We start from the raw sequence: 23,521 nt of genomic DNA on the forward strand, positions 1-23,521 counted from the left end.
TATTTCCACCCTAAGATCAAGAGCTATGGTAACAGTCTATTCTAAGCAGGGAAGACTACAAGATTTCACAAACATAATGCAAGTCCAAATGCGTATAATATTCTACTTACAATGTATACTATGAAGAACTATCCTGGATAAAAGAATAACAAATGTTTGAAGCAGACTTTCTCAGGTAGCTTACTTAAATTAAGCCTAGCACAGATTACTAGAAAAAAAAACAACAAAGAACACAGCCAGCCTGGAAATGTTGGGATGGCAAATTCCGGTGGTATAAAACCTCATTTCAGATCATTTGATTGGAGCATTGACAAGGTTTTTGAAACATCTATACTTCTGAAGTTTTGGGGAAAATCAATTTGGTTTGAACAGAAGCGATTCCTCTGAATTGCTTTACTCAAAAATTGCATTATGCAGTTACCCGTAGGCAAATAAACCGTAGAAAAGAAATGTTTCTGGATTCCAGATTCTATCTAACATGAACAAATATCTAAAAGAGCTTCTATGCACAAAGATGAAAGCTAAGGCATGTTATATCTCTTCACCAGTACTATTTCCTTTTTTCCTGGTTAGAATTTCCTTTGCCCTCTACAAGACCTTTGAAGTTGTCTCTATAGACATTGATGTGGTTTCTGCCTTTACCAAATGAAACAACACAAACCAAAACCCTACCCACTGTACACTGGAGTGACCTTGGCCACTTTGTCAGTCTATGCCACTACTGTCATCCTTCCCATTTCCATAAAAAACTTGAAAATTATCTGATTTATGTAAACTATTTGTTGTAGTATAAGAGGAGGGAAAGAGATCTCTTCACATGGAGGTCTTCCAACCTAATATCTCTACTTAAAGGAGGTCAACAGAGATACTACTCCCCTAACTAGAACTCGTGATGGAAACCCAGATGTTCATCAGAGAAGCCTTGTTAAATGTAGCATCCACTTAGCAGTGAATTTTATGAGTGTGTCTTGGGAGAGGACATGTGAAGTAAGAAGGTCCCACTGCGTTAAAGATGTCTAATAACAATGAAGAACTCATACTCTGTTAAAGCATTTTCTTTATTAAAAAAAAACAACACCATGCAATGCTGCTGATGATACTTTAGAAGTATCTCTATGCTCAATACTTCAGACTGAAAATGCTGAACTTGTGTAATCCCGTGTAAAACGACAGATGCTCAGAGCCCTCGATTACTGATGCACCCCACAGAAAACATGCAAAAAATGCCATTCAGCTGATTAGGCAGGCAATGAAATAACTGAAAACAGACTTAGGATGCGTAAACAAAAGTAGATTTTAAATAAATACAGCAACTGTCTTCCATTTGCTTTTTGTTTGTTTCTTTGTTTGATTGATTTACAACCAACCTGGTATGTCACTGCTTCTGGGTACAGGTAATTATAATTTTGAAATGCTGAGAGCTTTTCTATATTGCTGACACATAAAGTCTATCTTATGTTCCAATGCTCTGTTAGAAACTGGTAGGTAAAACTGTTGTGTAAAATGTACCTACTTTCAGTGAGGTAGGAGAAGATTCCCGTGGCAGGTGGCTTAAAAACAACAGCTGAATTGTAACTCGTGCTAACTACAGCAAGTGACTCTTTCGATTCAGGTAAATTAATTTAATTATTGAAATTGCTATGTAACTAAATGTTTCAGTTACTAAATATATTTACTTAGATTATGGTAGAAAAAGATGGAACGAAACTTACATCTGACTTCTTTTTTCTTTTACAAAGGGATAATAAAAAATCAATTAAGCGTTTCTCCATTGACTATTAAAACCACCTAGAGCTACCCATAAAACTATTGTGCTTGTTAGCAGCAGTAATAATTTCTCCCTGAACGTAGAAAATAAACCTCGATCATGTGGTCTCCTACTGCCATCTACTGTGTACAAGGAACTATACACGTGCCTATGGTGAAAGTTACTATTTTCCCTTCTAACATGACATGCCCTCTCCGCATCACAGAACTTGTTGGAAAACTGTGTATTTTTTTATTATTTTTACAGAATATAGAAATTTCTGTGATTTATGCACGCTGTAGCAATTTATAGGACTCTAATGACTGCCAGGCTTCATCAGGCCAGTGCTCTCTGAGTGCACACTTGTGCACTGCATGGGCACACGCACAGTGAAAGACAGGCCCAGCTGTGTTAGTCTTAGTTACAGCTGTGGAAACCTTATAAATGAAAACCCATTACTGATGGCTTACTCTGTGTCCAAGGAGCAATGCTGCCCTGCTGAGTGTTTCCCTCCCTCAGCGTGACTGTAGAATCACAGAATCCTCCAGGCTTGAAAAGACCTTCAGGACCAACAAGTCCAACAATCAATCAATCTGACTTACCCAGTCCCAGTACTAAACTATATTCCTTAGTGCCAGATCCTCTCAACTCTTAGATACCTCCAGAAACTCTACCACTTCCCTGGGCAGCCTAGTCCAGTGTCCCTCTTCATGAAGAGATTCTCCCTAATGTCCAATCTAATCTTTCTGTGGTCGACTTTGAGACCATTTTCTGAAGCCTATCACTTGTCAGCACGATGTATCTGCAAGGCATAGGTCAGTAAATTCTGATGCTAGTGATAGTGAGCATGGTAAGCCAGGTGAGAAAGCACTACTCAGCGAAAGTCCCCACCTTCCTTTTCCTCAGATCTAGATTTCACCTTTCTTTTGTGGGGAAAGGCATCTTATCTAGATTGCACTTAACTCATCTTGCAGTGCTTTGACTACTCATTCCTCCTGCTTCTTAAGTATTCGCTCTTCAGTTTTTCCCCCCAGGTAACACCTGCTGTATAACATGGAACATTCAGGAGAGCAAAGGCTTAATCTTTCTGATCATTCTGTAAAAGAACAAAGCTGTTTTCCTTCCACCAACTTTACTATCTGCCTGTATGGCTCAATTTTCCCTATCTGAGCTCTGGATGTGACAGTGTCATTCTGTTCACTCTCTGCTTTTCTGTGTATTCTGGGAGAGCTCAGGTAATCCATTCTGAAATAAAAACTCATATATAGTGGCGTAAGTTCTCCTCATCAGCACTTTCAGGTTAATTTAATATTTTTTCAAGTGAGCTTCGTGTTAGGTGTTAGGAGAGATTCTTCACCAGTGGACAATGGACATGGAAGAGGCTCCCCAGGGCAGTGGTCACAGTTTCAGGCTTCCGGTAGTTCGAGGAGAGTTTTGGCAATACGTTCAGCCATATACCTTATAGTTTTAGGTGGTCCTGTGTGGAGCTGAGAGTTGGACTCAGTGATCCGTGTGAGTCCTTTCCAACTTGGAATATTCTGTTTCTTCTTCCTCCATATGCCTTCTCACATTCAAAATCTCTCTTTTTGCCTGTCGCGGGACTCTGGAGTTTGCCTCACAGATTCCTGTTGGCCGGATCCCAGCACAGTGATTCAATCTTCTAAATGAATATTTTGTTCTTCCCTGCTGAGCTCTTGGGTGCTAGATCATTTCCTATGGTTTTCAACCAAGAGCCACTCTCTAAAGTCCATACTGGAGGTTGCTTTTCTTTAGTCCTTTTGCTCCCACATTCCTCAAAGTAGTGCGACATACTGTGATCTCTGGCTCAGCACACATGGGAGATGAGAAGAGAGTAGAGGTGTCCTATGATGAAGTGTTACTGAAGTAGTTTGAGTCGATTGGGTTCCATTTCTTAATGATTTTTGACTGTGATAGAGAGCAATAGCTTTTCATCAGTAAAGCCAGCTGCACAGCTTAGAAAAATGAGGCTGTGCACTTTTGGAAGGGGTGGAGTCAGGATTTAGCATAACCACTAAAAAGAACAACTGTCATATGATTTAGTTTATACATTTATATATTTCTAGCATAGTTCCAAAGAAAAAAAAAATCACTGTTTTTGTTGCTAGGAAATGTGAAAGCAATAGAAAAAGGAGCAACAGAAACAAATTAACAGACGTGTGCTATGACATTATCTTTATGAACCTCTAGAGATCATTTGTAGCAAATTAAACAGCATTACTCAACAAGAGTCATGATACAACTTGGTAGAAGAAAATTCTTTGAATTGCTTGTAACGTGTGAACTCACTCTGCAACTGAAAAAGCACTTGGGATCTTGAATGAAAAGATTCCTGGACTCAGAGAATAATCAGCGTTTCCAGTAGTTGTTCGCTGCACGGATGAAAAGCTAATTATCTATTGTCTGCCTTTGCATGTTGACACTTCTGGCCTAATGAAGTAAATGAAGAGCAAATTCTTGTTGATGCATTAGTTTGGGCATGACTGTAACTCATATAAGCCAGCATGACAAAGCTCACAAGAACTGGAAGAATTTTATTAAACTATATTAGTAATTGGATTAATTTTGGTTTTAGTAAAAAGATTATCTGTACTCATCCACTGACTCCAGAAAGAATGTGGTTTTTGTATTGTTTTGTTTTGTTTTCTCTTTAGGAGACTGTAAGCACTGTAAAAGTTGACAGATTGGGTAACGTTATTTTGGGGAGGACAGGGTCTAAGAGATTAAGTAAGCGTGAGCTCATTTCAGGAGCCTTTTGTTGGGAATGAACGTTTTCTTCAGTGTTTGCACCCCGTGTGCTTTAAAACTTGTGTAATGTTGTAGTGATTCTTGCTTGCATCAAAAGAGTCAAAGAATTTTTTTCTTGTGTAAGCAGATTCACTGTAAAAGGGCACTAAACTTTAAGGCTGAATATAAGTTAGCATGATTTTTTTGGTCCACTTGAAGAGTTTTGTAAATTGACAAGCTTACATCTGATATCACTTGAAATAACTATTTCAAGCTTCTTATACTACAGTTGGAGAGAACAAGGAACAAAAAGCCAAAGAACAATCAATACAGTATGAAATACAGTCTTAACTTGGCCTTCAAAAACAACAGGATGGCATTTCATGACTGGTATACAGTTTCTTATGAGATCTTTCTGATCTTCAGAGTAAGGAATATGTGCCCTTTGCAGGACACTTGATCAGCAAAACATAAATCTTGCATCTGGTCTGTACTAGATTTTACCTTCAACACAATTGTAACTATAAACCTCTGCCAGGTAAACTTATTTGTTATATTTTTATGAAAAAGAACTTATTAAGAAAACTTGTGCACTTTTAAGTTTTGAAAAAGATGAATTTAATACAGTTCAAAATACCCATTAAAGGAAATACAGCAGAAGACCAGTCTTAAGAGATCACTCTCCAAAATGCACATTTTTTTTTATCTCATGGAAAATCAGCAGCTGAAAATCATCAATATTTCTACTTATAGGTTCATAGGTTCATAAGGTTGGAAAGGACCTACAAGATCATCTAGTCCAACCATCCTCCTTTCACTATCCCTACCCACCTACTAAATCAAATCCCTTAGCACCTCATCTAAACGCTTCTTGAACAGCACTAGGGATGGTGCCTCAACCACCTCCCTAGGCAGGCCATTCCAGTGCCTGGCCACTCTTTCAGAGAAAAAATGTTTCCTCAGGTCTAATCTAAATCTTCCCCGGCGCAACCTGTGGCCATTCCCTCTCGTCCTGTCGTTATTTATCAGGGAGAAGAGGCCCACCCCTTCCTCACCACAACCCCCCTTCAGGAAGTTGTAGAGTGCAATAAAGTCTCCTCTGAGCCTCCTCTTCTCCAGACTAAACAATCCCAGCTCCCTCAGCCGCTCCTCATAAGACTTGTGCTCCAGGCCCCTCACCAGTTTTGTTGCCCTTCTCTGAACACGCTCCAGGGCCTCAATGTCCTTCTTGTAGTGAGGGGCCCAAAACTGAACACAGAACTCGAGGTGCAGCCGTACCAGAGCTGAGTACAGGGGGATGATCACCTCCCCGCTCCTGCTGGCACTTAAAGGGTGATATACCACACCTGATACAATTTTCACAGAATTTGATGGATAGCCAAGTGGTTATGAGTTAAACAGAGGTAGTGGATCAGCACACGAAAGAACATTTTGTCTTCAGATACTGGTAATGTATGTCTTCTCAGTTAGGTCCTTTCCAAGTATCTCATTACCGAAATGCATTAATAGCAGTAAATATGCTGTATCTTAACCACCAAAGCTTTCCAGGATTACTTTTTCATTTCTTTACATATATCATAATTGAATATGTGGAAACTACTGGTGCCTCTTCTTGTTTTCCATTCATTCTCAATGACTTTTTGGAGACCATCGTTGTAGATCAAAACAAAGACTGGAAAACTTCTGCTCTGTATTAACCGAACAGCAGTACGATTTTTTTTTAGTACATCTACATAAATGTTAATTTCCTTCCCATTCCTCTTTAGTTTTAAGCTTCCTGTGGCCAGCAATGCATAAAAGGAGGAAAAAGAGTGTAGATATTTACAATGTATATTGTGTAGAGACAATTAGAAAACATTTTTCAAGCAATAGAGAATAAACTTCTATGATTTGTGTCCACCATCAGAAACTTACAGTATAGTGTTCCAATCAAATAACTGCAAATATCAAATCTTGAAAGAAAGATGCCAAATTTTGCTTCCTCCACAGTCCTTGCAACTTGAGAGTAGACGTTCAGATTTAGTGTTGTCCAGTGTCTCTAACCTTTCCAAACTATTTCAAGGTTGTATTTTCTCAAGTTCAGAACCAACTGATCAGACTATGACAAATGAAAAAAACAGCTCTGCCCAGAAAGGAAGAGCTGAGGAGGTCCACATCTTTTAAATGTTTTTATAGATTAACAGTATAAAAATTACAAAACAATGTAAAAAGAGAGCAAGAATATTGCTGCTAGCATTTAAAATGTTTTCGTGGATGCTTTTAAAGGTGCTGCAGAATAAATGACATAGGTTCTTCGTAGAACTTAAAATCCCTGCTCCTCTGCAATGCTTTCTGTATGTAAGAAGAAACAGAATATTCTTCAACTTAAAATATAGCTTTCTCTTCTATCAGGAGTCTTCATGTATTTCTGTTGATATACTTAAAGAAACTCTCTAAAAGAAGAATAAAACAAGATCAGCTTAAGATAAGTTAATTTCACATTTCTGTGATATACAAGGCATACAAGGAATTATAAGAAAAATAAAAGCATAAGTTAATGCAATGTATACTGTGAGAAACGTTTAAAAATGAAGAAGGATTATTACAAAAAAGAGAACGTAATAATATCTTATTCATTGTCAAACATTGACATTGGACGTCATGCTATTTTATAGCTTGTAAATTAAAATACGTACAGTTTCTATTTAGTTTAATTCTGTTGTTGTCTTTTATTTATTGTGATCATAATGTTATATGTAGTTAAACGTTCCATGATTTGAGTTCTGTGATTTGAAGGAGAGCCGTCGACAAATTAAGTTATTCTCTGAGCACTACAGTACTGAGTGCAGATGTATCTCTTCAAGGTAAAACGTTAGTGGTAAAATCAGTGCTGTCAGAAATGTGATCACCAAACTGTGATGGGCTGGCAGTAAATACAAGAGAAGACAAGTGGCGAATTTGTTGATGCATGCATTTCGGAATGGCACTTGAATACTTTTGTCAGTTTTGGAAGGCAATTACAGGCCTTTAAGAGAATTCATGCTCCAGTTTTGAACAGTGACATTTTTTTTCCAATACATTTATTTCAGCACAATCGACCCTTCATTTTAATACGAGAAAACCCTACAGCCATCATCTATTCAGTATTATTGTTCAAAACTAAATGCATGCAAACATGTTTAATATCAGTTAGCAAGACATATGTGAACTCTGAATCCTTAGTTGAAAACTGATTTCCACAAATTCTCATGGAAGTTATATATTGAACATATATGTATAAACTGCATACATATTAACTATTTCCATGCCTGGCAAGCATGTAAGTGAAGAGGCAAGTTATGTTAATTACAAAGTTTTACGTGATCTCATGAAATGTGATCTCACGTTTCAGTTTTATGACTTAGAGTGCTCTCACTATTTTCCTAAACCCCTCATCTCCAAAAGTTCTGCTTCTGGTTTCCTGCAATTTATAAAAGCACTGGTTGGCTCACATATGTGATCCCAAGTAGTTCTACCATTTTGCAAGTGCTTGGATCTATGGTTTTTGACTTCCTGGGAATTGTGTGAGAAAATGGTATTTGCGAGAGACCTACATATGAGATACAGTGTCCACAGTGATTACAAAGGATTCATTCTTCTTTGTAGTTATGATGCAAAACATCATTTCTCTGTCTTTTCAGCCTTTGGATGATGCAGCTAGGTTATGGGGAAATCAAATGTCCTGAGCTCTGAGACAGGTGAGGAAACCATGATCTTCCTAACACATACAGTGACATCATTAATAGGCACTTATCACAAGCAACGTTTTCTGATTTGTTTTACAAACATTGCTGAATTTAAGCCTCACGTGTTCATATTTTTAGCACTTTTTATCCTTGCACTGAAACAAAAACCCATGAAACTGCAGCTAAAACATAGTGGGCAAACAACAAAATTAGGAAAGAGTAACCTGAAGAAACTAAGCTCAAGTCTCATGAAAGTGTTTTCTTTTTAACTCATGTAATATTTTCTCATCCTAAAAGTCAGGTTTGATGAATCACCAGAAACTGAAGTCACTCCAGCTACCCAAAGCAACATTTTTTTCACGTTAGTACTTTTCAAAGCGTACGTGATATTCTTCACATTTTGAGGGAGCATGTATCAAAATTTGTAACTTATTGAAAGCAAAGAAACCACATTTGAAATAAAGTGTATTATTATAGAAGATACCTCAGGTAGAAAGAAATGCAGTTTTAGTTGCAGCATTTATTTTGGTATTATATCCTCTTTTAAAGGTTTCTTTCTACAAAACCATTATTAAATACAGATATTCATGTATTGAGACATTTTGAAGACCAAACGCCTATTAAACTGATTTATAACACTTATTTTTGTTTTAAAACTCAGAGGAAAATACATTCACTAGGTAGGCAGAAATCGGTTCTCTGACTGAGAAAATTTGTGTATAACTTTGGCATTTCTAGCTCAGAAAAAGAGTAGCATTTTTCTATTGCATTTGTTACTCAATTCATAGTTTTCAATCTCTGCTAAAAGATTCAGATACCAACCTGAAAGTCTCTAATGAATGTTAAGAAGAAGAAGACAAAACCAAAGGCCACTGTCCATTCACAGATCGCACTCATGAAATGGTAAGTATAATCCTGGTGGAATGAGACACAAAATTAATTTTCAGGAAAAAAAAAATACAGCCAAAAATAAACAGCTTTGAAATAAAAATAAGCTTAAGAATATAAATGTTTACTGATGTACATGGCAGAAATATAGAATATTTTGAAATAAGGGGGACTGCTTAAATTTCGCCATTAAACTTTTCTTACTACTTTGTGTAAGAAGAGGAGATTCACAATTATGTAAAACTTTATGTGTATGCTTAACAAATCCTGATCAGTTACAAACACCTTCCTATTCCTATTTTTAGTCTGTGGCATGAAAACAGTTCTTATTAATTTTTTCTCTTTTTTTTCATTTTTTTTACAATATCTTCTAAATCTATAAATTCTAATGATGAATGTTGAACAGGTAGTATGGTGTTGGTAGTTCACAAGTCTGTCAGAAGCTTAGTGCACTGAGGCTTAGAAAAAAGTAATCCCCAAAAAACAGTGCATGAATTGAGAAAAGAATCCATATGCTTCAAATGATATATGACTTGGAGAGATGTGTTCCAAACTTATGTAATAGGATCCTGGTTTAGTAGGCCTACCTTTACAGTAATTAAACAAAGCAGGACTATTCAAATACATAAAGATACATTCAAATAGATCAAGCCTCTATCAGTATAACAAAAGGAAAAATAAAAGCAAGAACAAACCTAACAATCTTATAAGCAACTTGCACTCAGTAAATTTGTTTCTTTTCCCTTCAAGAATTCACTGTGCTTGTTTCACAAAATGAATAGCTGACACCGAATTTTGTGCTATTTTATTTCAAAGGGAAATACAATTGGATTTCATAGAATCACATATAGTTAGTTCAAGTCTTTATAAAGATAGATATTTTTGAATGAGAAACATTTCATAAATTCAACAAATATTCTAAGACTTACGACTCATCGTTCTAATGATTTACTGTATAAAAGTTAATACAGATTTCATTTGCAGAGACTAGTAAGTATATTTATCAAGACTTTATACATCCCATTAAGCAATATGTTTTGTGCACTGCTATGAAAAAGAATATAATGTATAAGAAAATTAGTCAGCACAAGATCAAAACATATAATTTTCACCTGAAAAATATATGTTCTTATGTAAGAAATATCGAAGTACCCATATTCAAAACTTCTACTCAGAGTCACTGAGTTCAGAAAGTCTCACGTTTTAAAATGGATGGCTACCATTTTATGACTGTTCTTTATCACAAAAAGACCTACGCAATATGACACAATCAGAATGAAAAGTGTTTCTTTATGTGCTGCCAACCAATATGCCATCTTTTTCAATAAAAACATTTTTTCATCTCAATTAAAAAAATAAAAACAACAAAACTTCAGAGGTTGTTATTAAGATTATATAACTTGTCACTATCAAAATACATTTACCAACTTCGCTTTTATTAAACACTTTAAGCTGGATAAACTCTGTTTATTAGTTAACTTGATTTTTGAATATCTCCACGTGGGAAAGTTTGTCCAAAATAAAACTTGCCCTTCATGATAATCATTCTGAGAACACTGAAAACCATTCAAACACCTGATACTGACTTGAGTATGTTTTAGTTCAGCACCACAATGTTTACCATGGTAGTAAAGATTAACTAATAAGGAACAGTAGTAAAAACTGAGAAGAGAAATGCAGCAGAAAAACTTGAAAGCTTTAGAATCAAATTGGTTCACCTTTGTTCCATGTGTGAAATTCATTTTCAAGAACTGTGACCATAGAAGGAAGTAGAATAAGTCATTACCAGAAAGTTTGGTTTTTTACACTTTATTTTGCTGGTAAGTTGCCAGCACCTAGTTAAAATCAAAGTCTAACTGTGTTCAGTGTTACCCATCCTTGATTTTAACTAGCCACAATTTGATAATGAAGAAATAACAGTAAACTAACAAAAATCAAAAATCAGTGACCTCCTGTTCGTAAGAATGTACTATTTAAAAAGTCTCCAAAGGGTTTGTAACCCTATGTACTTTTTGACAAACATAACAGAATTCTGCAGATAATATGAAACAGATTAGTTGGCTTCCTAATGGAATTTTACCTTTTCACTTGGAGTCCAATCGATTTTCGTCATGGAAATTCTTGAAGCAAACACAATCACTGGGTAAAAAACAGCGTAAAGGAAACTAAAGAAGCTAATGAATGATAGCAAAAAAATGTCTGCTTATAAAAATGGATTCCATTTCCCACTTTTATTTCCCCCTTCTCTAATACAATAGATCCTGAACATCAAAATTTTAAGAAGACAGTAAATGAGGTATATTATTGAAAGGAAACTACTACTAGCAATCTAAACATATTTCTGAATAAATGAAGGTCTTGAGGGGTTCTTCCAAAGTAAAGAGAGTAAGGGGAGACATTCCAAAACTTTGATCAAATTGATGACTGAGAACTGTGGCAACAGGGCCTGGCACTGTTGGAAAGGAAGTAAGCTCATTTTCCATAGATCCACAATAAGGACCATGATACATTTACATATTTTTCTCTCAAGATCAATGCCCTCTTTAAAAATGCTTTGCAGTTGCTGAAAACAAAAGCAGAACGCAGCTGGATGGCATGATAATCTGCTGCAACCAGTTTTAACACTCCAATCATCTAAAATCCAGTAAAATCAATGGAATGACTCTAATTTCAGCAAGCTCTGACAAAATCCAGTGTGCTGAATGTGTCTTTAGGGAGACATGTAGTTAAGCCAAATAGCAGCAAACATGAACTAAAGCATCTGCTTAGGCTTGAAGGAAATCTTACGTGTGCCAATAGTATTTTGAATGTCTGTGAATTAGATTTTCTTTAGACATGGTGCCCTACTTTTTTACAGGCTTTCTACAACCCTCTCTAAAATGAAGGAGGTTGGAAAGCTGGTCTAGCTGACTTCCTGATTTTCCTTCCTATCTGAATTATTGTGTAATCCCATGAAGAGCACCATAGCATCGATACAATTTTTTGAAATGACTCTGAAGCTCATCTTTATGCTATTAATTGTGTTTTTACAAGCTAGCTGCATTATTATAATGGAAGTATTAGAGAGTCCTAAGCGAAGACTGTAACCTCATTTTAATCCTTTATCAGCAATGATGTATCTTCAAAGAAAGATCATGGAGGCATAAAGGGAAATTAGGGTGATACACTAAAAAGGATACTGGGAACAAAAGAAATGCATGATATTACAGATATGAGCATCCGTATGTGACACACAAAATAATTGTTCCATTGTGGACAGGACTTGTAAGAGATTATAGATTGAAGTGTTATATATACAACACCACAGCCAAATGCCACCAAAGCTCCTATGTCATGGACGCTGGGGACAGACAACTCCTGGAAAGAGAATCAACACAGTGGTTAGCTGTTTATATCTACAATGGTAGGAGCCAGTGAGCCTTGAGAAGATGATAGTTACATTATGCTGAGCACAAAGAAGCAGCAGGAAACTCTCTTCTCCCAGTAGTCTACACAGAGAAGATGAAGGAAAAAGGAGAAGGAGTAGCTCAGAGAGGCAGGCTAACCTTGTGCAAAGCCACTAGCTCGAAGTCAAACACTGAAAAAGCATAGATAATTTTTAGTGCTATTCAGCAGTTGGTTTTTGACTGTTCCTGTTTTCACAACCAGGAACTGGCCTGGAGTTTTCTTAAGAGGTTCTTATACCTCCTTTTCCCCTTTACTTTGCTAAAGATTTCATTCTTTTGCATTGAGAGTTGAATCTGCATTTGAGTGGCCGTACTCTTGACTAATGGTGAGGTTTCATGGCAGCTGATCTGAACCATGACTGCTATGGCTTTGTCCCCTTCACTTCAGTGTCCAGTCACGAGGTTTCAGGAAATGAATCAGCAGAAAACTGGTTATAAATTTAAATAAAAACAAGAAAAAAGTGTTAACTAAGTTCTTGAGATGAAGATCTTCCACTGTCAATCTCTTGAATTATTCACTCCTCTTACTCTTTTTACCACAACATCAGTAACTTTTATTCAATTTCCATAAGTGAAAATATCACTACATGTGACATTTTTGTAGAAATCTAACCGTAGAATGTTCTCTCGCTTAAAATACAAACAAGTAAAATATCTGGTAACAAAATAGATTAAGTTTCCAAAGAAATTACTATATTCTAAATGTTAAAAAATAAATAGGAATATTAAGTTATGCTACCCTGGAATCTAGCATCAGACAGATAAGTTAGTGTATGGGAACTGCTGAATCACGGCCTGAACCACTGATTGGTCACCTGAGGTGAGCACCAAGTCAGCCATGGGGCCGCAGGTGAAGGTGATATATCTGTGTGATTGGAAGGGGTGGAGCCTGGCTCCACCTCTCCCAAACCCCATTTAAGGGCTGACCACCACCAGGGAAGGATCTCTTGTTGGAGAGCCCTCCCACGTGGGGTCCCCTGTGAGCCTTGTCATCATAAAGGTGAGCCTTGTCATCATAAAGGTGAGCCTTGTCATCATAAAGGTGAGCCTTGTCATCATAAAGGTGAGCCATCTTCTCTTTTGTATTTTCTGTATACTGTTTATGTAGAACTACTTAAAATATACCATCCTCTATACTATCTCTTTGTGGAGTACCATCATTGGGAGTTATTTACCCCACACTTAGCTTAAAAGTTATATATTAAAATCTTTTCTGTCCGAAGGCCGTTGTTTTCTTTTTCTTTTAAAGGGGATTATGTGCACAGGCTCAGCTTGAATTTTCTTTCTCTGTGTCTTTTTTTTTTCTGCTTATCTCTCTTCTGTCTTTCTCTGTGAAGTTGTGGCAGTTTAAAGTGTGTTTCTCACGGAGATGCTGCAGCAGTCTCTCATCTATACCTGGACTTTCTTCTCCTCTATCCTACTTTTTGTCTTCCATGCAGAAATTACACTTTTTTATAAAAAGCATAAAGTGTAATTGCTGACTTTTACATTCAGCCCTATGTACAAAACGCGGAGTTTTTCTAGTACAGCTCTTAGTCTTGCTCCTTTCAAACTTTCATAGCTTCCCTAAGAAACACATTACACATTACACCTACAGAACTGTAGGAGATCTTGCTACATCTGATGTAGTAAGCCTCCTAAATCTTCTAGCCCAGGACAGGTAGATCTCTCTTTAATCATGTTTAATGTCCAAAAGGCAAAAGCAAACCTACTGAAACCTGACTTTTTGCTTTGCCTTATTCTTAAAGCTATCCCTTCTTTGTCTTTCATTTCCACATGTCAGGCATTGTACTATTTAAAATAGTGAACAGACACCTTGTTCTTGACCATTACTTATTTCCCCAGAAGGTCTTTTGCTTTTAGAGAATTCACTGCTAGGATTTTCTACCACTTTTATGTATGAGGATAACAGTATTTACCAAAACGTTTCTCAAAGTAGACCATCTTCTAAAAGAAATATTTTGGCCATTCCCACAGATTTAAAGACTATATCTCAAACTACCTGCCAGTTAAACCTGCTTTGACTCTGAGATGAAGAATGTATAATATATGCATATATAATTGTTTTCTAGTATACTCTTATTACAAGACAAGCACACACTGAACCTCTGACACAGCTGTGCAAGAAAAACATCGAGTTAGTTCAAGTCTTTATAAAGGGTAAACCAAATCCATAATTTTAAAGCTGTTGAAAAAAGCCAGGAGCAACAATGTCTTTCTTGCTCCACTTGCCAAATATCCATACTGGGATAATGTTAACTATTCAGATCCATTTCATTTTTAACTGCGAAAAAAACTTCAATTTTATTTATGATATGAAAGTATGATCATACCTGAAAAGTTGCAACTATGCCCATTCCAGTACAACCCATCAATCCAATACACAATGAAAACTTGTTGCATGAAGACCTAACAAAGTGCAGCGATTCATTTTGCTTCTCTACTATTAAATATCTGATATACATTGTAATTGCACCTGAAAAACAAAAACGTTTTTCAATGTTCATGTATCTGTTCGATTTCAATACCTTTCAATATCTCTCACATTACATAGAGAATTAAATTATAAGCATAATGTTATAAGCAAAAATAATACTGCCTTTAATTTTGCAACTATTGTAACATCTTTAACTCAACATTGCATACTGATGTTATCTAGAAAAGACTGCAGGCACTGGCTTTCCACATTTGGAACCACTGTTAGAGGGAGAAGAACCGTAAGATGAATGTGGGAGGATTCTTTCTGCTCTGATATAGTTTTTTTCTAGAATGATATCTTTTTATAATGGACACCCTGAAGAATTAATACGTTTTCATAGTGTGTGAACAGAAAAACGTAACTAGCTGTGCTCAGAAAATATTCACAACATCTTAAGGCATCTCTGGCTACTCCTTCATACAACAGAAGCTCCACCACACACGGATTTTACTGCAGCCTAAATGACTCCTATATGCAGTTCACTCCTGATAAAAACCTCTACTGAATTAGATCATGGTTCCTTAACATATAATAAGCTGCAAGCCAGTTTCCATGAAAAAAAGCAACAATGTGATAGCATTTTTTGATAACACAGAACATTCTGTCTACGGCTACAAAAATAAATCACCTAGTGTTATTCAGGTACTGAGATATTAATGAAATTCAACTAGACAGTATGACTGAGGCTCTTGGAAAAGGTAAAATGTGGGATTTTGCTCTGCATGAGGGCCATCACAGACTGTACACAAAGTTATCAGCAATCGATCCTCCATCCCCTAGAAGGTAAGCAGAAATAGTGGAGGAGTGGGTATCTTCACAGAAGCCAAGTGTTGCCTCAGCACCATTTTATCTTGCTGCAGAATTCTGCAATCTAATTTTTTCCTAAAAGCATTCAGTTAGAGTATGCTAATTATGCCTTCTTCTTATTTCCAGTTACACCGACTACTTTGCACTGATGAAAAGCTCTTAAGAGACAGAAGGGCCACTAAGGTGACATTACTGGCACCCCCCTGGCCCTCTGCATGGGGATTCCTTATCACTGATACGCAACCATTTAATTGTAGAGTACTTCTTCTGCTGAACATGGTATGGACTCCAATACAAGGAAAGAACATTCACGAGTTTACATTTCTTTACTGTGTTCAGATGGAGTAGCTTATACATACCTAAAAGTGCTGAAATATTAATCATAAAACCAAAGATGCCACTCTCTGGAGGTTTAGTTCCAGTATCACTAAAGGAAGAAGAGAGAGAAATAAAAATTGAGATCTTTAAAACATAAACAAGATACACAAATGAAACGCCAAGAGGAATGTTGCTTGTGTGATCTACTGCTATGTATGTAAGACATTTAAACATAAAAACTGGGACATCACCTGCAGCTCTATTTGTACTACTGAATCTTTGCTTTTAGAAAGAAATCACACATTTTGAGCATAATATCTGAACACTATTCCTTCCTCTTCTGCATGCAGTATGCATAATGTGGCAGATGGCAATATTTTATAGATTTATAGATACATTAGGTTGGAAAGGACCTACAAGATCATCTAGTCCAACCATCCTCCTATCACCATCCCTACCCACTGAACTACTAAATCAAACCCCTTAGCAAATTTTGATCATAAATGACATGAATGATTATTATATAAATGATATTTTATTCACTAAACTCAGTGATAAACTTATCTAATGGCATTCAGTATCCTAAAATGTTAGAGAATTAAGCTGAATTTCCTAACTTGTTTCAGAGGACTGCACCCCAGAAGAACAGTTGTGCTCCAACACTTGGGGATGTTCCTAGGCATTGTTTAATTCTCTAATGTAGATAGAGCTTAAGAATATGTTGCCTGGAAAATGGCATGCCTTCGTCACAAAATCCCTCTTTTCCATACATAGGAGCTAACACCCATACCAGAGAATGCCTTTGCCTAGCAGTACAAGCATGCTCCTGGGAGGATGAGGGTTCAAATCTCCTCAAGTAGGATACTTTTACATTATGTGAGTGCTCTATGTAAATAAGAATACAGCAATGCCATCATCTCTTTGCATAATTTTTTCCTTGTCACACAATCAGCAGAGAATATCTACTAGACCAGACTCTATTGGTCAAGCCAATAGAAAATAGGTAGCTCATAAACTTACATAACTTGGGTGTGGTCTGAGTTTTCAGTCACTCACCACTACTGAGAGGTTGTGGTGTAATTTACTCATGAGTACTAATATGTCTGTGCATTGTAACAAAGGCACACAAGAAACTCTACTCTCATAAACACAAGTAAGGATTTTAGCTAATGCCAAAGTTCAATGGAAACTGAACATAGACTCTGAGAATGAAAGTTCCTCTTCGGTATATGATGAGGCAACTAGGTACTAGCTAGAGATTTTCAGTATGTTTCTAGAGGCTAAATCTTCTTTATTCCAACAGTGGGGTTGGATTAGTTTTCATGCCAAACATCAAAACCTACTGCTGAGTGCAGACAAAATGACAGGTGCTCATCATGAGTGCCTGCGCTCTAGCAGCCAAAAAAGAAAGCTGTCTCCACACACACAACTGCTTTTAAAGAATGATGTTGACAATTTTGTTAACTTCAAGACAGAAAACTATAACCACACCAAAATATTTATTTTTACTATGAAACTACATTATAATAATCCCCTTACACATTACAGAAGCATTTGAGTAATCAGCTGCTAATACAGTTTATGAAGAATGGGAGGAAACTTAGAATGCAGGGAGAACCCTTTTCTATTGCAAGGTGATGCAAAACAGAACAATCTTTTAATTGCTTTTGATGTGACAGCTTCCAAATGTTCAGACAACAAAGACTTGGGACACTCCAGCTTTTAGGCAAGTTTCTACAACTTCTCAAGCACTAAGAATCCTTACTCATATGTATTTTCTTGGTGTAATGCTTTCTGAAGACTTGTTGCAGCTTGTATCCTGTACTAGTTGCTTCTCTTAGGTATGGAACTGATTAAAACAATACTTTTTTCTTTGACACTTCTGAAAACCGTCTTAATCCTTGCTTTGTTTGGCCGTTTTTTAACCTTGAACTTCACATCTTTTCCTCATCTCTCTGAAGTGTTTTCATAAATACAACTGAGGACTGCATTTAAACAGTGGGCCACTTGTTACAACCTTGAAGGACTTTTGCAAATCAGATGCTGCTCTATGCTAAGCACAGGATTGTGATCACTTCAAAGCTTTTGAAGGGTGTAGGTGAGGAGAGAATGGAATTGGCACAGGTGAAGAAAGCAGCCATTTGAAGTTCTTGGAACACTTCACATCATAAGAGCAATCCAAATAAGCTGAAACTGCACAGATCTCCAATCATTTTTTCAATTAAAGCTTTTCTTAAGCGAAAGCTTTATAGGTGAATTTTGCTATTGTAGACTTTTAAACTCAATAATCTTAGATGTATGCTTTCAAGGTTCTTCATACCAAGAATATTTTATCATATCTGCAATATATTTAAAAAATACACAATCTTACTAATGCCATATTTTCCACTATAAATATCCCTAAGGCTACATGAATACCTATATATTTTTTTTAGTTCTGGTTTGTCACTTTGGAAAAAAATAAAAAAGTATTCAGTGACAGTAACTGTCTTTTAAAGAAAAGGAAGAAAAAAAAGCACATGTGAAACAAAAACTTGTGCTCATTTATTTGCAGTCATGCACAGGTGAGGACAAATGAGAACTGTAGTATGAAAATGACAGCATCTGAGTCACCATCTCTTGTAGCAGAGTTCTTCCAAGTCCAACATTCTTCTAAAGAATTGAAGGAAGAGAAAGTAGAACAGATGGAGAAGAAACATTTTAGGGCTAAAAGACTCATCATCGTCGTCATATTTTTTGCATAGACATCATAAACTATTTCACTCCAAACTGAAGACTTAAATTTCAAGGTAGGAAGACTATATTCTGACATTAGCATGGTTTCAAGGACAAATGTAAATCTGATCTTCCTCTCACTGAGACAGCTGTCACATGGTAAACAAATACAATGAACAAGTTACCTGAAGGCATTCATAGGCTACTTGAGAATCTAAAGAATTTGAGAAATGTTGAACTGAAAATTGTCTATACTTTTCTCCTTTGTCCAACAGGAATTTCCCCATGCAAATTCTACTTCATTTAAGATATTACACAACTGAAATATTGCAACATTCTTCCTCTTTCTTTATATCACTCTAAGTTTCACTAAATCACATTCTTTATCCCATGATTCAGATTATCAGTCCAAAGCAATGATGTGCAAAATAAGCATTTGAGCTATGAATATTGGCCTGAGTACATGGGAGCAGTAATAGTACACCCAAGTGCACTTTCTACAAAGATCATATGCCTAAATTATACATTTTTAGAACTATTAAAAATTCACCAATGGTCAATGTAAATCCCGAGTCAAATGTTGTATTAAAAGTTATTAAAATTTTTGATTTCCAACTTTAAAAAGAATCACACGAGCAACATATCTATGCTGTAAAAAATTGACTGAAAATGCAGTTATGGATAAAAAATGCCCTACTTATGTTTTACTCAAGGACTTTGGCATATGCTACAATGATAGGAAACGTCATTTGTCAAATTTGTTATCATTACGCCTCAAAGTCTGTCTCAGCACAAACCACATACTGAGTATGGACATGGTTACATCAAATGGTTTATTTTTCTTAGATAACAATGGGATAAATTGCACTTTTCTGCCATTGAAACTGTATATAATCAGAGGAGGATGAAATTGTGACTATGACTGTTGAAGCTGTAGATGACATTTGCATGTACAAGAACAAGGCTTTCTAAGAGCTATATTTGAGCTGATGATCGTCAGAAGGATAACATAAGCATGAAGCCTGATTTTCTTTGGCTCAGTTTGAATGAAGCTCAGCTTTCTTGTGGGTTGCAGTGTGTTGCAGTATCTCACTTGCTTATGTTTGCAGACCTTAACTTTCAAGCAAATTTAAGTGTATGTACAACTCAGGTTAGCAATCTTATAAAATCACAGGTATTCATATATTCTGTCAAGGAATTTGACATAGATTTATTTAAAACATGTCATTGAAAAGCTTCTTAAGATATCAAAAACCATTCTCAGATTTCTGTCTCACCTTTAATCTGTTCAGAGACAAATGCTAGCTGTTTCACTATTTGAATTTAAATGTTAACTGTAGATAAGCAATTATTTATAAACGACTGTGCTTCAGTGACCAAGGCAATGGGATGGAATAGAACTGAACAGAATGGAAAGGAACTGAATGAATCGGAATCATAGAATGGCTTGGGTTGGAAGGGACTTCAGAGATCATCTAGTTCCAACTCACTACCATGGGCAAGGTTGCAAACCATTAAATCAGGTTGCCCAAGGCCGCATCCAACCTGGCCTTGGGTGCCTCCAGGGACAGGGCATCCACAGCTTTTCTGGGCAGCCTTTGCCAATGCCTCACCACCCTATCAGTGAAAAATTTCCCCATGACATCTATTCTAAATCCAGAATGGAATGGAATGGAATGGAATGGAATAGTACAATTGAAGGGATCAACAAAGATCATTGAGTCCTAAAGTCTGATAACTTCAGGACTAACCAAGCTTTCAGTATCCAAATACCTCTTGAATAGACACAGGCATGGGGCATCAGCCACCTTGCTACAATGCCTGTTCCAGTCTGATGGTAAAGATTTTTCTTTAATATCTAGTCTGACTGGGTTTCAGAAGACTAGATATTAGAAAAGACATACTAGTCGTAGAATAGACTCGTAGAATCATAGAATCATTAAGGCTGGAAAAGACCATTAAGATCATCAGCAGCCCATCCCTACCATGCCCACTGATCGTGTCCCTCAGTGCCACATCCACATGGTTCTGGACCACCTCCAGAGCTGGTGACTCCACCTCCTCCCTGGGCAGCCTGTGCCACTGCAGCACTGCTCTTCCTTAGAAGAAATTTTTCCTTAACACCCAACCTGAACCTCCTCTGGTTCAGCTCATGATCATTACCTCTGTCCTACCAGTGTTACATGGCAGAAGAGGCCAACCCCTCGCCACAACCTCCTTTCAGGTCGTTCTAGAAGAGCAATGAAGTCTTCCATGAGCTCCTCTTCTCCACACTGACCAACGCCACTTCCCTCAGCCTCTCCCCATCAGACTTGTGCTCCAGACCCCTCACAGCTTTGTTGCCCTTCTCTGGACACCCACTCATTTCCTGGCTAGTCTTTTTACATCCATCGCTCCTATGGTGCAGTTTTTAAAATGCCCACTTTTTGTTTCCTAAAAAAGCCAGTTGTGGGTCTCCAACTCCCATCACCATCTGTTGCACTTTGGCCCAGTTCTGGAGTTACACAAACAAACAAGCAAACAAAAAAGCCCAGCACTTACACTACTTACTACACAACATTCAGTTTTCCTAGGATCAGGCCAGCAGCACACCTTGGCTCCATCCATGCAGGGCCTTTTTGTCACATTTTCCAGCACGTAGATCCCGTGGCTCCGAGGGGGCAGGATGTGAGGGAGCGGCGCGGGTGAAAAGCGGTTCTCCCCGCACCCCGGCACCCCCGACCCTCCTCACCTGATGTAGGGGACGAGCGGCTCGACGTGTCCCGCCAGCACGGCGATCACATAGGAGATGATGAAGGCGGCCGAGGACCAGCCGACGAGCAGCGCGGGCACGACAGCCACCCCGGGCATAAAGCACAGCATCTCCCGCTGCTGCCTTGCCCCGGGCATCGGCGCCCACAGCCGCGGGGAGTCACAGAGGCCACCTGGGGCCGGGCCCACCCCTTGCCCCACGCGTGTTTTCCACCTTCAGCTCCCGCGGGGATCCCCCGCCCCGCCGCTCGCAGCCTGCCCTTATCGCTTTCGTTTTCCTCGGCGCTCCCCGCCGACGGTGCCGCCCCGCCCGGCTAACGGCCGCCAACGAGCGGTGGGCAGCGGCGCCCGGCGGGAGGTGCTAGCCGCGGGTTTGCAGCCCCCACACGTTCAAAACGCCCCTGACACACAGCGCAGACCTCTGGGGTTTCACTTCTTCACGCCCTGAGAGAGGAACGGGGTTTAATTTCAACTCACGCTGCTCCATGTGCTCGCTCTGGCTGTAGCCGAAGCTGGGAACCAAGCACTCCAGTTTATTTCTGTTTGTTTTGACTGTACGCGTTTGTCTGCATTCCAGACTAACACCCAAACGCACGGTCACCGTTCCCAAAGATGAGTGTGAGGTGTGCTGTGGTTCGTGTGCTTCTGTAACCCATCTCTTCCATCTCCTTAAAAACCTCACATGAGTTCCACTTTCAGAAGAAGTTCCCTATACTGAAAGCATCGTAAGGCAGAAGGCCAGTACTCCTCCAGCCTTCAGAGGCACGAGGAGCCAAGACACTTAGGAAAGCATACCTGGGTGTAAGTACAGAGGAGTAATGGCATGAGCTGTTCTACAGTTAAGACTGCCAATGTGCTGATGGCATATATACTGCCTTTTGGCAGTAGCATGCTGCTCATATTCTTAATGTGTAACTTGAGTCTAATAATTCACTCACACTTCATGATTACACTGGAGCACTTTCACACACACAGAAAATAAAGCCCATCCCATTTCATGGTGGCTAGTTCTGTACTTCTTTGCAGGAGAAATGTTTTAGGTACCAAAAAGACAGGGATCTCCTTGAAAGAGTTCAGTGGTGAGCCACAAAGATAATAAAGGGCGTGGAACACCTCCCTTATGAGGAAAGGCTGAGAGACCTGGGCTGTTCAGCCTTGAAAAAAGACTCAGGGGGATCTGATCCATGTCTTTAAATACCTAAGGAGCGGGAGGCAAAGGGATGAGGATGGACTCCTCTCAGCAGTGTGTGATGATAGGACAAGGAGAAATGGCCACAAACTGAAGCATAGGAAGTTCTGCACAAATGTGTGTGGGAACTCCTTCCCAGTGCAGTGACGGAGCAGTGGCACAGCTGCACAGAGAGGTGGTGGAGTCTCCTTCTCTGGAGACGTTCCAGACCCGCCTGGACGCCTACCTCTGCAACCTGGGCTGGGGAGCTGCTGTGGCAGGGGGTTGGACTCAAGGATCTCTGGAGGTCCCTTCCAACCCCTACAGTTCTGTGATTCTGTGAAATGTCACTGAACATTGTAGGTGACATTGTTGGAAAAGTGTCAAACATTTCATCGTCTCTTCTACAAAACTATACTGGCTATATTTCTGTAAGTAGCAAATAACCCACTCCCAAGTGAGAGCTGAGTACTTAAATTCTTCACATGACTTTTTGCAATGCTTGGACATGATTTGGTCTGAAAGCAGGTGGCAACTTGCTGTTTGACGATCACTTTGTTGCTATGTAAACATTTATTATAGCCCATGTGATACATTTATTGCAGGAAGTAGTAAGAGCTCAATTTGTAAGTGATGATCTACAAATTGTTTTTGTCAGCAGCATTTTTACATTGCTTTTCACAAGATCATTAGCAAGCAGTAATAACAACAGGTTACTTACAAAGCTGGGAAAGAGTCATTTTATTTACTGTG

At 38.2% G+C, this 23,521-nt stretch overlaps 2 protein-coding genes across 2 annotated transcripts in view; both read right to left on the reverse strand.

The window, feature by feature from the left end:
* Nucleotides 1-3,146: 3,146 nt before the first annotated feature.
* The window catches only part of CHPT1 (choline phosphotransferase 1), a 92,714-nt gene continuing 72,339 nt past the window's right edge, over nt 3,147-23,521 (reverse strand). The window contains exon 9 of the transcript XR_010622569.1: nt 3,147-3,158. The gene's annotated coding sequence lies outside the window, so the exon portion shown is untranslated. The remainder of the gene's footprint in view (nt 3,159-23,521) is intronic.
* Nucleotides 6,677-21,777, reverse strand: DRAM1 (DNA damage regulated autophagy modulator 1). The gene is made up of 7 exons (XM_065743189.1): nt 21,581-21,777; nt 16,176-16,243; nt 14,864-15,006; nt 12,264-12,441; nt 11,165-11,223; nt 9,019-9,111; nt 6,677-6,924 (listed from the first exon to the last, which is right to left on the reverse strand). The coding sequence occupies exons 1-7, from the start codon at nt 21,736-21,738 to the stop codon at nt 6,880-6,882; spliced, it is 744 nt and encodes a 247-aa protein (XP_065599261.1). The 5' UTR covers nt 21,739-21,777; the 3' UTR covers nt 6,677-6,879.

The sequence above is a fragment of the Cyrtonyx montezumae genome, unplaced genomic scaffold, assembly GCF_038088225.1.
Source record: "Cyrtonyx montezumae isolate F1298 unplaced genomic scaffold, pur_monq_1.0 scaffold_3, whole genome shotgun sequence".
In the NCBI taxonomy this organism is placed as follows: domain Eukaryota; kingdom Metazoa; phylum Chordata; class Aves; order Galliformes; family Odontophoridae; genus Cyrtonyx; species Cyrtonyx montezumae.